Here is an 18,141-nt window from a genome sequence, read left to right as displayed (position 1 = left end):
AAGAGACTTCCAACAATTGCTTATGATGAAGTTTGACATGACAATTACAAAGGACATGACATACCGACATCAGTAGGAAAAACTAACTCAAAAATATGTTCACCATCTCTTTTTCAAAACAGTTGTTTTGACTGCATAAGAAAGGCTATGGCCCACCTTCACCCCAGGGACTTGTCTATGGCAAATTTTTCTACTTCACATTAGAAATCCATTTATTACATACTTAACTAAATATCAGTATCAGGATATACAGCAGCCAAAGACCTCTTTCAGCAAATTCAAACCTGTTTTTGTAGTGAGCATTGACTTAACTTCCAGCAAATTCTGCAGAACAAAAGAAATACTTAAATCCATAAACTCCTATGCCAAAAGTCCCAGCTATTCATAGGTGAGGGGTGGGGGTGGGGGTTGATTAACATCAAACAACAAAGAAAGCAATTATCCTCATAGTAACAAAACACTTCAATCCATTAGAAAAAAATCAACCACAGTATTCTTTGTTCAAAAGAATGGGGAAGAGAAAGACCTCTTGCCAAAAGCAACTGCAGTACATTAATATTAAACACGACCTAATGAAGTCAGAAGTTGTTTGGGGAAAACATTCTGCACGGTAAAGGCATATTCTGCATGATAAACTCTTAGCAGAAAAGAAGGGATTTAAACCTCTTTTCTTCTTTCACATGGGAGTGATTTTTTTCATACTGAAACAAAAAATTAAAAAATGATAACAGAGAGAGAGAGAGAGGGAGGGAGGGGGAAAAGAGAAGAAAAGAGAAATAGGATAGAAATACAACTTAGCTCATATTTTGTACGAAAAGGTATAAAAAGAAGCATACTATTTAAGTGCGTCCTATTTTTGTAAATCTGAAATGTCTCAATTTAAGAACAAAGTTTATCTTATATGGCAGAAGAAATAACACTCTAAGGCTGAAGAATAGTTTCTGTTTTATATCTTGCAGAAACAATAATTTCTTTTCCCTACCCCCAACATCCTCTTCCATAGCAAAACAGGCGATGTAATTCCCTTTGGACTTTGTAACCATTTCAGGAAAGGGATGATTCACTCTTTGGGCAAGAGAGAAAAAAAAAACAACCAAAACTTGGCACTGTTTCTTTTCTGTTTGACCTCCTTAAAAGGATCTTTTTGAAGCTGTTAATCTAGGCTACTAAAATAGCAAGCAACTATTCTTTATTAAAGGTCAAAGAGAACTACCAATAGAAAGGAGAGAGTTTGTTTTTTAAAAACCTGGCGCATAATTGTTCCACTTAGTCCTAAACTAAGAAAAATTGCTTTTATTTGTTTCACTCTTCATCTTGCAGCATCTGACAAGACCTTAAACAAATAAATGTGAAAGGCCATCTGGGTACAGTGTGGTCTTGATGGAAGTGTGCCTGGTAATCAGGGGCTGAAATGTCATGGCCAGCTGGCTCCTGGAAACACACACACATACACATGTGCACACATGCAAACCCCCAAGGTGATGATTCAGCAATTTAATGGATCTTAAATTTGGCAGTAGTCCTCTAGTACACATCTGGGGGAAATAAAAGAACACAGGTGGAGGAGTCTGGTGGGTCTACAACTGTTCACTTTTGGCACAAATCCAGGGCATAACCAAGCACTAACTTAGGCCACCATGTGACTTTTAGGTGTGCTCAGATTGAACTCTTTGGAAATAATAACAGAAAGATCTTAGAACCAGATAGGAGGAGGAAGAAGAGTAGAAGAGGAGAGAGAGGTGAAAAGGAGACAAGGGAGGAGAAAGAAAAAGAGAAAAGAGGAACCACAGGGCAAAAATAGAGATGGGAGGGGAAGAACGGAGCCAAAACATAAACAAGTTTCCCAAAATCAGGGTCCTTTATGATCTTACCTGCATAAGCACTTTCTCTTCTTACACAAATAATTTCTTAGACAAATAATTACAAAGTAATGCTACATGAATATGTGCCTTTCTGGATGAAAGTGGATGCTAATGATTTATATTCTGAAATTTCTGTTTTGAGGTATGTCCTATGAAAAGACAACAGCGACACCCAGCTATTGTAAGTATTAATTTAAGGAAACCCAAATTATTTTAATTTTCTTAAATCCCTGCAAAAACCCTGAGCACACTTGGGCCAGGGATGAGTCACTTGTTGAAATGCATCCATGGCTGTCCTGCCGGGCCCGAAGGACACAGAAGCTGGGAGATTATTAGAGAAACACAGGAAGGTTATTCCTAAACTGGCAACATGACCCTGTGTCTAACTGAAACATAAATGATCTTTAACAACATCTGTAATAATCAGGTTCTACCTCATTATTTGAATAAAATAATAGCTACAGTAGTAAGTATAAGACTAAAAAGATTCAAATATGATTGAATTTAAATAGGTATTTTCTGTATTGACAGTAAAACGTCAGATGTATGGAAAAGAAATTTGGAACATAAAATAAGGTTACTAGACTAAAGGTGAAGCTGATTAAAGAATAAAGTTGCTGAAGGAATCCCCATACACCGAGGAGCAGGAAGTTTGTAACATGCTGTGCATAATTCCTGTAGAAACCCTGCTGAGTGTGTAGAAGGGCTAGAGTTGGGGGATATTTATGGCACTATCAGGTGTTTTTTCAAGAAGACCCATGCAAGGGGAGAAAACTTTAAACTTAGTTGTGTCTTTTTAAAATGAGAAACTGGTATATGTGTTTGTTTCGATAACAATATAAATGTTACATTAATCACATTTCAATTCTTTCATTGATTCCGGGAAGCTCATATCCAAAGTTTCAAACCACATACTATTTTTATTCCTCCAAATTCATAATTATATCTGATTTCATTCTTTTCTCTACCATTAATTTTTTTTTCTGTTTTATTGTCTTGCATGCATTTTTGTAAGCCACCTCAAATATTTTATGAAGGAACAACAAAAATTAAATAAATAAGTAATACAAAGATAGAAAGGGAATTGATCTATGCAAGCAGATACTACATTCAATATAAATGTACAGATCTAATAACAATGAGTGTATAAACTATATGATTCCATTTATGTAATGTACAAACAGGCAAACCCTATCTGTCATGTTGCGAGGTACATACAGGGATGGTAAAACTATAAAGCAAAGGAAGGGAGAGTATATCATAAAAATCAGAATACTGGGTACCTCAAGTTAGGGAGAGAGTGAACAGTAATAGGAAGGGGTACAAATGGATCTTCTTTTTTACCTGGACTGTTGTTAAAAGGGTGTCTCCTTTGTGATAATTCACTGAACTGTACATATATATGTGTTTTTATATACATGTTTTGCATTCTTTTTGGTACATGTATTATACTCCACAAAAGTGTTAAGATTTTATATGTGTTTATAAACACACACACATATACATATATCCCCAAAAGATGAAAATGAAAACAAATGTTTGCAAATTACCAAATTCTACTAGACTTTCCAGAGGCTAAAAAAACCCGAAGGAAGGGTTTATTACTAGGAGGAATAGAATGGAACGGAAGTTAAAGTATCATAGCACTAACTAAATCAATGCAGACATAAAAGCAATCTTGCAAAATTCTCTTTCTGACAGGGCTTATTGAGTGCCTGGCACACTTAGAACGCACCTGTCACTGTTCTAGGCACCAGAGCCACAGTGAACAGTGCACACGACACATAAGGTCCCTTCTCTCCTGAAGCTTACGTTCTGGAGTGAGGAAGCAGTGGGAGGGGACTAGTGACAGGCAGAAAGTGAGAGAAGTGAGTAGAGACAAGCAAGTGTGCCAGAAGGAGGGAACAGCTATGTGAATCCTCAAGAGTAGAAAAAGCTTGTCATATTTGAAAAACCAAAAGGTCCTTGCGCCTGGAACACCCTGAGAAAGGGGAGAAATCTCATCAGATGTTAGAGAAGGCAGAGGAAAGATGCTGTGGTTTGGAGGGGGAGAGAGAGTGCTTGGATTTTGAGTGTGATGGGTTTTAAGGAGGAGACTGACATGACCTGATTTACATTTTTAAAAGGTCACTCTGACTACTTCATAGGCAATGGATTTTGTTGGGGAAGTACGGCAGCAGTCAGGCAGCTGCTGCGGTAGTCACGGAGAGACACGATGGCAGCTTGAGTTCACTAGTAGTGACCAGGGAAAACCCAGATGGATTCAGGTTATTTTCTAGATGTATAGTCAGCAGGACTTGCTTATGAATCAATGTGGAGGGATAAGGAAAAGGATAAGGAAGGAATCAGGTATAAGTCCTGGACTGCAGCTTGAGTAATTGCGTATTTGGCAGAGCCTTTTGCTGAAATGGGGAAACTGGCAAAAAGCAGGTTTGCACATACAGAGAACTACAGGTTCCATTACAGCCATGTTAAGATGGTTTGGATATGAACCTGGCATTCTAAAGAGAGATCATGGTTGAAGATAAAAAGAGTCACAGCCTGTGTATAATATTTAAAGTCTTGGGACTAAACGAGGTCAACCTAAAGATGCTACACAGTTACAGGACAAAGTTCTAGGACACTCCAATACTTAGAAGACAAGCAGAAGAAAAGGAGCTAACAAGCAAACCTAAGAAAGAGTAGGCCCAACCTTTTGCACATTAAGGAACACACTGAAAATGCAATATTCTCTTTCTGTGCAGTGGGCAAAGAGGCATATGTAGGGTCTTCACCAAGAACTGAGGGAATCAATATCTTGGCCCGCCTGAAATCCATTTACAGCACACAGGTCTGCCTCCACATGATGTGGTCTAGGATACAACCACGGGAATGAAAAGAGCAATCAAATCAATGAAGTACTTAGCTCATAGTAAATTTAGATTTTTGGTATAAGGTTAATAGTAATATATTCTCCACTGACGTCTAATTATGATGCTTTTAAAGACTCTTCCAAGTCTTAGCCATAAATATCTAGTCTCATCACATCTAAAAACAGACATTTTCTAAAATTCCTGATGGCAGAGGTGTGCATAAAACTTCTGCATTCTTTCAAGACCTAGAAGAATACATAAATACTCATATGTGTTCTGGAAATGCACATCAAATTAATGATTAGAGCATCCCAAGACACAAAGTAAAATTATAGCTGCTTATAAAGAAAACTCTTTAGAAAAAGAACGATTCATGTTATGAAAATAAAGAATGCTAAAATTATTTATAGGAACACAGAAAACCAGTCCTTTAAGGTTTGATGTTAATACATGATTGAGAAACTATGAAATCTAAGTTTGAATTCAGTGAACACAACAAAGTTGAACTTAATTCCTTCCATGTATTTACTAAAGATTCAGAAGCTTTTTAAAATTAGCCTGTTGCCCCCAAATACTTTTTACCTCTGAACATTTGAGTTACCTCTTGAAAGTCAGACTCCTCGGATCACCATCCTGTGGCTCCCTCTTGCCAGAACTGTTCAGTGATGTTCTATCTCCCCTCCACATACATAAACACACAGACACACGCACACATTGGCCAAAGGTCTCCAGAACCCTCTTTCCGCTGTAACAAGCCACCAGCATCTTCTACCTCCCAGGCTTTGGAGAACCTGGCTGTCTCATGACAGCTCCCACATTGGCAGTCTCCACAAGTGGAGGCTCTTCATCCTGTCACATTCCAATTTCCAAGTGACAAGGAAATGATGTCCACATTCTGCCTGCTTCCCAATGCCACTTCAAGCACAACCTTATGAAAAATCCCTGATGTTAAGAAAAATCAAGATTCTTTATCATAGCTCTTGGTAGCTCTGCAAACTAAAAGCAAGGTAATTAACACAGGGTCTGCATTTCTTCTAATTTGCTAAGTCTACATATCATCATCATCATCATCATCAATAACAACAAAGTGATATCTCTGTGCCAGTGTGTTACAGTTTCATATTATTTTACTACTTATAGAAAATCATGATGATGAGCTGTGTGTTCACGACATTCTTTCCTACTGAATAACATGGTTTTTTTAAGACAATTAACCAAACATCTTAGTTTGCAAGATACTTAAACAAAATACTCTCTAGTGCTTGGCTTCCCCACACACTCACACTGTCAAATGCTTCCCTCTTGGCTGAGACCCCCAACTACCTTTATTTTCCTTCTCCTCTGACACAGAGATAAATTACTGTGCTTACTTCATTATTGAGGGTACAGGCTCCCACAGAGCGTTTTTATAGACATCCATTGCCAGAAAAACATTTAAGGCAGCTTTACTGGGACCATTATTTCTAAAACTTTTACAGAAACTGTATAATGGACCTTTTTCCTTCTAAATTGTTCTAGAGACAGAAGAGGTGAAGGAAAGAGTCCTTAAAAGAGCTGAGTCAACATACTTTGATCTTCCTCCTTTTTTAAATTCTCACAGTCTGTTCATCACTTTTTTCACTTTCCTGTGTTAAACATTTCTGAGAAAAACTTATGTCTATGATATTCCAAGTGAACTGTCGGAAGAAGAAAAAAAGCTTTATACAAAAACATTTCTCTAAGGAAGATATACAAATGGCCAACAGACATATGAAAAAATGCTCAACATCACTCAGCATCCAGGAAATGCAAATCAAAACTACACTGAGATACCATCTCACCCCAGTTAAAATCCAAAAGACTCTGAACGATAAATGCTGGCGAGGTTGCGGAGAAAAAGGAACTCTCATACATTGTTGGTGGGACTGCAAAATGGTGCAGCCTCTATGGAAAATGGTATGGAGGTTCCTCAAACAATTGCAGATAGATCTACCATATGACCCAGCTATCCCACTGTTGGGAATATACCCAGAGGAATGGAAATCATCAAGTCGAAGGTATACCTGTTCCCCAGTGTTCATTGCAGCACTCTTTACAATAGCCAAGAGTTGGAACCAGCCCAAATGTCCATCATCAGATGAGTGGATACGGAAAATGTGGTACATCTACACAATGGAATACTACTCAGCTATAAAAACAAATGAAATACTGCCATTTGCAACAACATGGATGGACCCTGAGAGAATTATATTAAGTGAAACAAGTCAGGCACAGAAAGAGAAATGCCACATGTTCTCACTTATTGGTGGGAGCTAAAAATAAATAAATAAATTCACACACACACACACACACACACACACACACACACAAACCGGGGGGGGGGAAGAAGACATAACAACTACAGTTACTTGAAGTTGATAGGACAAGCAAACAGAAAGGACATTGTTGGGTGGGAGGGGGGAGAGGGAGGAGGGAGGGAGGTTTCGGTGATGGGCCACAATAATCAACCACATTGTATATCGACAAAATAAAATTAAGGGAAAAAAAAAAAAAAAACCAGAACAGTGTCCTACGTGACAAAATTACTGAATTTTTGTGGTAATTTTGTGGCACCAAAGTCAACTGACAATTTCTGATATAAAAACCACTGTTTGGCAGCAGTGGGCTCCACAGATGGAGAAGAAAGAGAGATTAGTAGAATAATTGTCGACGGTGTGCTCAGGACCCGTGCTTAAAACAGGCTGAGTGGAGATGAAGTCTGTTGCAAGATGGGGGCAAAGGAGGTGACATTTGACTGTAAAAGCCTGGACACATTATCACCAAAATGAAAGCTGCATATTTTGCCATCCAAATAATATTATATAAAGCAAGCATGTATGAGTATCAGGTGATATTTCAACATGGGAACGTGGAATTCTGGTCATACTCGTGCAGTTGTGGGGCAAGAATCACCTCTGGAAGCTATTTAATTGGCCAAAGAAGCTTTTGCAGCTCCCCGACAGAGGTGCAGCAGTCCCATTTAATATTCTTGTCTAGTGAAACAGCAAAGGCCTTCCATGCCTATTTTTAAATGCACATTTTTAATATTCAATATAATGCTACTCTTTAACAAACTCTTTACTCCCTGCCTCTCTGATGAAGGTTCCCGTGGTCTTTACAGGGACTGTTAACCCAAGAATGGATCACACTCTTCCTGCATGAACAGGTCAAGAGACACTCCATTAAGCCTTTCAGTATTTAACAGAAAGAGGCATCTCTCACCTCTGAGGAGATGAGCCAGCTGTTCTGTGATGAGCTCAGGAGCCTCCTGGAGAATCTCTTTCAACACGAGGGAAGAGGAAGACTCTTGGAGCTCAAACCTGCCATCACTCTGCTCACCTGAATTAATGGTCTTGACAACTGCTGACTCTAAAGTTTTGTCCTCACTGTAAAGCAAAGAGAGGATAGGAAGAGAAGGAGATGTGGCATGTTTTCTTTCTCTTTGGAATCATGTAATATCTGTTCCCACACACATGAGCTTCTCCCAATAGCCCAGACTATGAGTAGGCTCACGTGACTTAGAAGAGTGGAAACATATGCCATTTGCTTTCACATTTCATTTCAACCAATTACCTCCCCAAGGCTCTTAGACTGCCTTCACACCTTAGCAGCTCTCTCTCTTGCTCTGCCATTGGAAAATAATAATAACAACAATAGCTAACACTACAGGCCAGACACCATTAAAAATACTTGAGGTGTATTATCATATTTTATATTATAAAATGAGCTTATGAAATGGGTTCTATTAAAATCCCCACTTTACAAAGGGGGAAACTGAAGTACAAAAAGGTCAAGAAATTTGTCCAAAGTCACACAGCTAGGGAGTGGATGAGCTGGAATTTAAACTCTGACAATCTGGCTTCAAAGTTTGCACATCTAGTCACTGTGGTGTAAAAAAAAAAAGAAATGCTACTGGGCTTATTTCCTTCCACCATCATTCTTTATAGGTGAGAATAGAGTTGGCCTTTATCAAAGGCAGGAAGAAAAGTATGGATAAAACTGACGTCATTCTTTCTGCCTGTCAAAAACAAATGAACGGCAATGAGGGAAATGAAGTTCTCAATTTATTTCTGAAAAACATTCTATTTCATGAACAATCCCAAAGCCAGAGTTCACAAATTCAGTCTCAAAACCAGCAAAAATTTTTTCATTTTAACTGATACCAAAACTCTTCCTCAGATTTGATTGACACACACATGTGCCATATGCCATTTCTTTGGCTTCTTGCATTGTCTTTACCCATGTCTACCAAGCATTAGTTGGCTTGAAAAAGTTAACACTTTAAATTTAGTCAAACATACAATTTATCCTGAATACCAGTAATTGAAGTCAGTCAAATAACCTACCAATAACTTCCAGCCACTTGTCAACAAATGATTGACAAATATTATTCAAAAGAATCTCACTTGTTTCAAAGAGCATGAGGATAAAAACAGCCCCACATTAGCAGATCGTTTTCTAAACTCTTTATAATTAAATGAATTCTGTGACTGACGTTACAATGTATTCATACCTAAATGTGCTTCCTAAACGAGGTTAAATAAAAAGTTATTAAATAAAAAGAGTTTTTGTTTTACATAAAATATGAAATACTAAGACTTAGGGCATACTAAGGTCAATGTCTACTGGTTAAGGTCAACAATTAGCAAGTTAGCAAACTGTGCAGAAAACTAACATCTCGAACTACTGAGGCGTTTAACTGGTGACTCTTCTTTCAGTAGCAGTAAAGAGTCTATCAAAAGGGCATCTTTGTAAGGTCCTTGAAAGCAGAGAGTTTGTCTTATCCCTCTTTATATACCTGTAGACTCTTGCACCAGTTAGCAACTCTTAAGCACCTACTGAAGGAAGCAGAAGACCCAAGTTCAATCCAAACTCTTCTACAAGTACATGTGGTTCTTTGCACAAGTCGTTTGCAACACTGGGTTTCAGGTTTCTTGTCCATCAGATAAGGAGTTTGAACTATGTGAATGTTCAAAAATCCACTTTTCTCATACAGTATAAAACACGATGAATGAACAAACCCGTGATCAAAAGACTTTCATAGCCCCTCTCTACATATTTTGCCATTTCTTTACTGAGATTTTTTTTCTTAAGAACCATTCCATTTTAGCTGGCGCTTCATTTCAATTTTCATTACATATTTTCAGCATTAATATAGGACCACTGTGTTGCTATAAAAAATGTACAAAATGGTTTAAAATTATAATTTTGGTCAATTTTACAAGAACTTTTCACTTAAAGATGTCATATTTGAAATGCAAAAGTAAAAATGGAGGATTAGCATAGCCCACATTTTGCCTTAAGAGAAGAAAAAGATATTCCCTCTCCTCTGAATGTCCTCTGCTTTTAATACATCTCCATAAATCACAAAAATCTCAAACAAGGTGACCCTTTGCCCACAAGAACCTTCATTAAGGGGTCAAACCTCAGAGCCTCACAACCAGTCTTACCTTGCCAGCACGTTGCTGCCAACAAGTGTTATAGACAACTTCCCTTCTTCATTTAGCTGATGCAGATTAATTTCATCTCGGAATATGTGGAATGACTCGGAGATATTTAGCTCTTCTAAAATAAACCTTGTCTCAGCGAAGTAGTTGAATTCAGTTCTCGGTATGTTCAGTACTGGTAAACAGAGAACCCCCGGTGGACTGACCTACCAAGAAGAAAGTTAACTGAATCACTGGAAACAGCAGGAAGAAAGAACTACATTTTCTCAAGCCTGAGGGTAACTGGTAAAGAGAATGTAAGTCTTTCAGTTTCAGTAAATCACTTGACATTCATAACTAAATTTTCCTGAACCCAATTAGTAAAGCATTATCCATTGGTAAGTGGCTCCTAATATTTTTTAACCTCTTGTTGCTCTACTTGAAAGCCCTCAGGCCTTACTTGTAATATTTTATGTTTCCCTTCAACCCCTCCACAATTAAAAAAAAGAAAAAAAAAAATATATATATATATATATACACACACACACACATATTTTCCTCTTCAGGGGTAACAAACTCATATGTCTTTATGGAATTGGCAGAAAATGAAAAGGATTGAGGCAGGCCAGGTGGGAACTATTAGGCCTCACAGTCAGCTTAACATAAGCACAGCCATGTTGACTACAACTCACCCTGTCTCCCACGCCCTCCTTTTCCCTCAAGGCTGGTGCCTTCTGATAAGAACATCTTGTACAAAACAGGAAAACCAGGAAGCCTTTATGGAATGCTGAGTGCTCAGAATAATTTCCCAGCCCCCTCCCAGACAAACCCTATAACGCCTCAGCTAGTCTATATGGGGGCGGAACACTGATCTTTTAGTTTCCCCTCCAGTTTCACTGAGTAAACTCCCTTGCTTAATAATGTTTAGCTCAGAGTCTTTTATTCTGTTTGTCTCGCTGACCTGACAGGGACTCTGATGACATAGGAAGGCATAACGTTCCATCTGAATGAGATGGCCGTCCACTCAGCTCCTGCTAACTGTTTCTGCAAAAATTCAGGCTCACAGCAGTTAAATCTTTCAACTACTCAAAAGAAACTAGAAACCTAGATTTGGGGGCATTACCTGTAATGTTTAATTTTATAAATTTTTTTTTTAATGAAATACTATATGGTTCAGTGAAACTCATTTATGAGCCAGATTTGGCCCACAGACTACCAGGTTGCAATCTTTATTGATTTCTTCTTTTATTTTAAAAACTTATGTTAATAAACCTCTTATTAAAAACTGTGGCAATCAGGAGAAACAGGACATAGGCAGGAGTTAGAAAATTCCAGATTCACAATAACAAACTTATTTTTCTATAGGAATTTAAAAAATAAAGGTGCTTTAAAAAATTACTCTGAGTCTACAGCAATAAACTCTATCACCGAGAGAATGTGGGGTTTGGTAACAATGAATCTCTGCATGAAGTAAACGGTCCTTATCCTCACATCGTCACCAGCTCTGTCACAAGCATACTGCTTACTACACAGTTTTGACATCGTTCTCATGTGTCCCCCTTTCTAGCATTGAGAAGGCAGGGCTTTTTGTCCGCTTTGTTCAGTGTGGCAAGTAGTAAACATTTAATACGTATTTGTTAGATGAATCACCACTACAGTATACAAAGCACAAAGCCACTCAAACAAAGTGGTTTATCTCCCACCAGCATGCTAATACTGCATCAAAACTGCATAATAATCAGTAGCAACTTATGTCTGAAAAGTTGTTTTTCCTAATTAAGAGTTCTATCTAACTCCTCATATTGAAACTTGAGTGGAGAAAAAGAATCAATACATAAGTCAAGAGCACGTGGCCTGAGCCTGTCCTGGAAAGAACTATTCTGAAGTTGGAGTCAGAAGAACTGGTTTCTAGCTCCAGCCTCTGCTGTGTGACTTTCAGAAAGCCATTTTTCTCTCTGAGCCTCAGTTTCCCCTATCTGTGGAATGGGGCTTACCTATCAGAGTGAGAAGGATTTAAATGAGGTTCTCCATGTGAAGCTGCAAAGCTCTGTCCTTATCTCATTTATTAAAACTCTGACAGGGGGAAGCCAGGTTCTCAGGAAAAATTTAGATAGAGATGCAGACTACTAGCAAGGGGGCGGGTCCTGGGAAACTAAGAGGAAGGTACAGAAATATCACAAAATTCCCAGTATGTGACCCTTTGGTAATTCCAGATTTGCTCCATGCTTAGAGGGGAGGCTTTGAAGATGGAGAAAAGAATCCGCGTCTCTTTATCTACTTCATCAAGCACAACTACTCGTCCCATCCCTTTTGTTGCATGTCATCATATTCATTGAAGATGTGGTAGTTGATGGTGGTGGTAGAATTATTACACAATTTCCTTAAAAGTCCATGCTACTATCAGTCTAAAAAATCAGTCCACTTCAGTCAATGCTGTGTTTCCTAGACAAGCAACTTTTTTTTTTTTCTAGGAGTCAAAGAACCCAGTTGATAAATATGCACATCTTGACACAGGCACATTTATCTCCTCACACCAATTAATCTCCCTTGTAAAGTTCAACAAATTTTAAGATGGATTTGAGATGAAGCCCACAGGTAGAGATCAGAATATTTTACCCAGCATTTTTGTCAGCTGCTGCCTAAAGCAGTTCTTGCCACCCACAGCTTATTCTGGAAGACTGGGTTTCCTGTGAATTTAAATCACTCTAGATCAGCTATACATACTGTCAGGGGCCAAGGATCCAAACAAAATTCAAATAAAACAGATCAGACTCTGGAAAATTAAAAATTGCGTGACATTGAAAATAGCACCCAAACACTCATAATGTGCGTTTTTAAGCTTCAAGGTAGTAAAGCCTATTATCATGGGCTGACGAATTTTCAGAATGGAAGTTTTAAAACAATTTACTGAAAGGTCTTTTCCACCTCTATAGGGTGTCATATGCTTCACAGAGTAGAAAGATGCTCTCTCAAGGGAGACCTTACCGTGAAAAGTCAGAGCTAAAAGGCAAAACCAAACAAGGATTTACAGAATGTAGATTTGCCATGTACTACCTCTACCACTGGAAATTCCAGCCAATATCTCTGTACTTATGTGATTGTCACACAAGTTATCCTGCACATATTTTTCTACTCCCAAGGGCGAGACTATCTAACAAGGTTGATAAAGGAAAATAAGGCATTCTGATCCTTACTTTTGTTAGTTCTCTGAATTCCCATAAAAGTAGTCAACTATTAAAAATATTTTTTACTTGAAATCGTTTGCCTTACTGAAACAATGTGAAGAGTCAGTAAGAAATAACTAGAACAAAGCCTAACATATAGTAGATGCTCAATAAGTACGTGTTGATGAATAGATTATAATACGTTATTTTCTGCAACAATAAACCAGAACATGAAAAATTAAGTTAATAGGTTCCTTTTTTTCTAGAAAATGTTTGCTCTTAAAAATTAAGTAATAATTCAAGTATAAAAATTATATATTTTTTTTACTCACCTTGTCTAGAAAATAAGCATATGTGAAGGCAGAAATGAGAGAATCCAAGTCACACGATTTAGGACCAATAACCACATGGACCTTCTCCAAGCGTTTGCTTCGATTCTAAAACAAATTCAAATAAAATATTATAATTTAACCTGAAACAGATCAATATAAAGAGATAATTTTCAAAACTTTTTTAGAACTTTTTAAAAACTTTCCTCCCTCAGAGAAAGAGATATAATTAGTATCATTGCTCTAAAAATACAAGTCAGTTGCCCTTAAGAAGTGTATATCATCACATCTCGGGATAAGAAGACAGCGTTTTTTTTCTGGTTATCTCAATAGTTACTTAAAACTCTTTTATAGAAAGCTGACAACCTTTTGAAACTTCCAAAGAACCAGTCACTTCTAGAAAATATCATAGCAAAACTGCCCAATGCAATAATTGTAACATAAATTAACATCTTTATAGTATGTCAGAGATGACACATATATATTTCCCCCAACTCATCATCATTTGCTTTAACTTCTCTTTTTAGGACTGACCAGAAAGCCAACTTAGTTGTAATACTGCTCCAAAAGACTATATAAAAGGTTAGAAGATTTATGACTGTTTTAATAAAGAAGTCTTACTCCATTATGAATGGAACAAAGAAAAAGCATTATTATTTAATAAGCTACTACTAGGTATTTTACAAATGAACATAAAAATTTGTTAGTGTTTGTATGAAACTGCTGGTATCAGAGTCAAAAACAAGTTACCAATCAGATTATGGCCCAAGAAACATAATAAAGCAAATCTTGAAGGGGGCTAGTTTAAGGAGTCTATCATCACAGACAAAGCTAGCAGGATCAGTGTTGCAGATGAGTCATCCAATAGGTAATACTGCTAAATTAAAATAAACTTATATTTTAAAAAAATGTTGACAGTTGGTTAGAGCCAACTTGCAACACCAAGGTCAAGGGTGTGGTTCCCCATACCGGTCAGCCGCCAAAATATAAAATACTTTTAAAAATTAAAAATATAGAGATATTGATCCTTAGTAAAACAACATGATTTAAAAGTGTAATACGAACTTTCTGAAGACAATTACACCCTTCTCCCCTCATCAGCACCAAGTCCAGCTCCCACTGCTTCCTATTCAAGTTTCATTCCCCTAACCTCATAAATTTTTAGCTGCCTGACTTGGCCAAGTGTCATTTGAAGGTTCTAGTCTAGGCCCAGTTCTCAGTCTCAAAGTTGGGCTGCTTCCCATGTGCAAGATAGTCCAATATTTTAGGAGCACCTAAAGAAATTTAGGTTAATGGAATTACACTCCATTACCACACAGATGAATGCATTAAGAAATCATATTACTGCAGAATGCTGTTCTTCCAAGAATTTCAAAGGTCTAAGTAGACGTTACCTCATTTCTCTTCTCAAATCTGGTAAGGCAGACAGGAAGAAGATTAACAACACTTTCTGTAGGTCAGAGGAGTCTGATGGGGCCGGGGCTGTTCCCGGAATCCATAGGCCAGTGTGGTGAGCCCCGCGTCCTCTGCCCTGCACTAGCGGCTCTACAATGCCCTAATGACATCGGGTGAGCGTGGGCATTGATGGAGAGGAGGGAAGGCTAAATATGCGTGCTAATCACAGACAGACAGCCTTCATGCTCTAGCACCAAAGTTGCTGCCGAAGCTGACCTAGGCTTGATCATTCTCAGACGTAGCTCACCTCACACAGAAGACGACATGGGAGACATAGCGAGATTTGTGTCAAGTCATTTCCAAGCCCAAACACAATTATTACTTACAAAAAGAAAGGAGGCAAATGAGGATGTGAACCCAAAGCATGCTCAACTAATTCTCACAACTCAGGAACCTTCTGAGATAATTATGATCTATTGCTCCCTCTCCATTTAAAGAGAAAAAAGTACATATCATGCAAGTCAAAGGCAAAGGAGACCCTGGTGCAGAACTTTGAGGGTTTTCCTCGTTGCCACATGCTTCTCTTTTCATGATTCTTTTGTTTCTTTTCTGACTTCCATCTTTCCCACATGTGAAGTTCCTTCATGGTCATGGCCTCTTCCAGCGCCATTCACCCACACCTGTCATCTCCAGCCAATGCCACAGCTCCCAAGCTCCACCACCTCTTTCCCCCACTACTGATCTCCATCAAAATGTGCCATCCTGGTGCCCAGGCTACCAGGGACCTACCTGCTTCTCCACTAGCAATTTCAATGGAGAATATATGCCTATGAGTCCTCTCGGGTTAATGCATTACTCATCCAGCTGATATACTTTCACTTTACAGACACCTTCCAAAAATCAGGCTACCATCCAAAAAGATGGCTGAGAATTTCAGCCTGGCTGAGAATGCTGGGCCAGAGAGAAGGGACATCACAATCAGCAGGTACTTTTGGTGCCTGCCAAAGATTATAGGCTCTACCTCAAAATATCTCAGATCCTCGTAAGGGCCCAATTCCTACCAGTAACCTCTGATAAGATAGAATTGGAGGGCAGCAAAAGGTAGGTAACCATGCTCAGACAAACTGCTGCCTGCTTAGACGATAAAACATGAAATGAGCCGTGTAGACTCGCCCAGGAAATGAGCTCAAGGAATGTGGAAGATGTGTATCTTCAAACTGGGGTCAAGAACTAGACAGTACAGGCCCCACTCTGAAGCTTTCCACCACAAATAACCTCGACTGTGGGAACAGAGCAAGCACAGGGGTCAAGCCAAGGCAGAGAAGTCTGGGGACTGATTTCAGGTGGTTGGGGCAGGTAACAAGAGATCCCTGCAGTGCTGGTGCACTCTGAGGCAACGGGCCCACCTGCAGGAGCAGCAGTGAAACTGACTCATGGAACCCAGAGGAGATTCCTGACCCTGAAGATACTCTACACCTCTCATTGCAGGTCTGTGGGATCCTTCCTAATTCAGCCCTCTCCATAGCCAGAGACTCACGGATGTTCAATCTTAACAGCCTTACCTCTTGACTCAGTTCAAATTGGGTTCTGGATTATTCACAAACAGACAAATCATGCTCAAATAAAAATGACACTTGCACAATTTTATCAATTCAATTGATTACTGTCATCCAACCAATAAAAGCCTGCTCCTGCCAGGCACCGTACTAGGCCCTAAGGATACAGCCGTGAATCAAATGGATGAAAATCCCAGCCCTCAGGGGACTTACAATTTAGTACAAAGAATTTTGATGAACCAAATAATCTGATCACGATAAATGAAGGAAAAGAAATCGTGACAAGCGGGTAGGGTGTGCTGGGGTGGGGCTCACTGAGAAAGTGACATTTGAGTGAAGATGTGAAATAGGGGAGTGAGACCTGAGAATGTCTCAGGCCAAGGAAATAGCAAGTGCAAAGGCCCTGAGGTAAGACCAAGCCTGGCATGTTCAACAAATTATTACTGCCTAGTGTATACATTATCTAAAGGGACTTTGTAAACTTTGTAAACTCCTAGCCTGGAGTGATTGGATCTGTCAAGTAAATACCCATTCCCTAGTATCAACGCAAGCACACCAAGCATTAATCTCAGGAGACAGGTGACTCTTTGCTGATGCTTAAACCCAGCACTGCCCAAGCCTAATACAAAATGGAATACAATAATGGGTAGAAATAGATACTACACTGCTTTGTCATCTAGACATAACTTTTAAATAGATGGACAGAATCTTCCCACAATCAATCTATAAAAGAAACTATATTGAATATGCCAGAATTCCAGATCACAATTTCAATATGCTTCTAAAGTGTAAGCCTATATACCGCTAAAACAGAACTGCTTAATGAAGTTAACTTCTTATCTCTTTTTTAAAAAGCCAGCAAAATGCCTACACATTCAGATCCGACTGCCCATTAAAGGAAGCTGCACTTGTTAGGCAAAAGCACTTTCAAACTACCCACAGAAAACAGAATTGATCAGAAATAGAGCTTCCAGAGTGCTGCTGCCAGCTTCAGCCCCACTCAGTTTCTTCCTGGCTCCACCCTTCAGAAACAAAGTGTCTCCTGCCTATAACTTTCCACATCTAAAGTCCCATTTAAACCTTTTAATCTAGGGGCCCTTGCTACACAGTTCTACCATGACTTTTCGACACCCATCCTCCCGAAACCTCTTTTCTTAAAAATTCTATGAACATTTTTTCGAAAATAATTAATGGAAATAAATTTTGTTTCAAACATATTGTAGACAAAATCCACAGAAGTCAGAGACGTGCTTTCCTCACACGTTCAAACGGCACATTGCTTCATCTCTTATCCCTAAAAAACAAACAGATAAACAAGAGAAAATAAAAAATAGGACGGTATTTTCAAAGACAGCCAGGCTTAGAAAAGAGTTAGCATTTGAGGTAGCGTGTCCCTTGACTACTTACTAACCCCAACTCAGTGAAGGGGTCTTCCTTCCAGGAGGCTGGATGTGTGTGGTACAGGGAAGGGCTGCTTCTTCCCCCGGGGATCCCATCCACCTGTGGCTGCACAATCCTAAGATTCCAATGATATGCCTG

General features: G+C 38.8%; 1 protein-coding gene across 13 annotated transcripts in view; it reads right to left on the bottom strand.

Annotated features, from left to right (window-relative positions):
- Positions 1-18,141, bottom strand: part of PRUNE2 (prune homolog 2 with BCH domain) — a 274,536-nt gene that overhangs the window by 215,920 nt on the left and 40,475 nt on the right. For all 13 annotated transcript variants that reach the window (XM_063080981.1, XM_063080984.1, XM_063080985.1 and 10 more), the window contains exons 2-4: positions 13,655-13,759; positions 10,183-10,385; positions 7,955-8,118 (exon numbers count right to left, since the gene is read on the bottom strand). In XM_063080981.1, the coding sequence (XP_062937051.1) occupies positions 7,955-8,118; positions 10,183-10,385; positions 13,655-13,759 (472 nt within the window). The remainder of the gene's footprint in view (positions 1-7,954; positions 8,119-10,182; positions 10,386-13,654; positions 13,760-18,141) is intronic.

The sequence above is a fragment of the Cynocephalus volans genome, chromosome 16 (assembly GCF_027409185.1).
Source record: "Cynocephalus volans isolate mCynVol1 chromosome 16, mCynVol1.pri, whole genome shotgun sequence".
Classification (NCBI taxonomy): domain Eukaryota; kingdom Metazoa; phylum Chordata; class Mammalia; order Dermoptera; family Cynocephalidae; genus Cynocephalus; species Cynocephalus volans.
The sequence above is the reverse complement of the archived record's forward strand: the minus strand, read 5'-3'. Positions and strand labels throughout refer to the sequence as shown.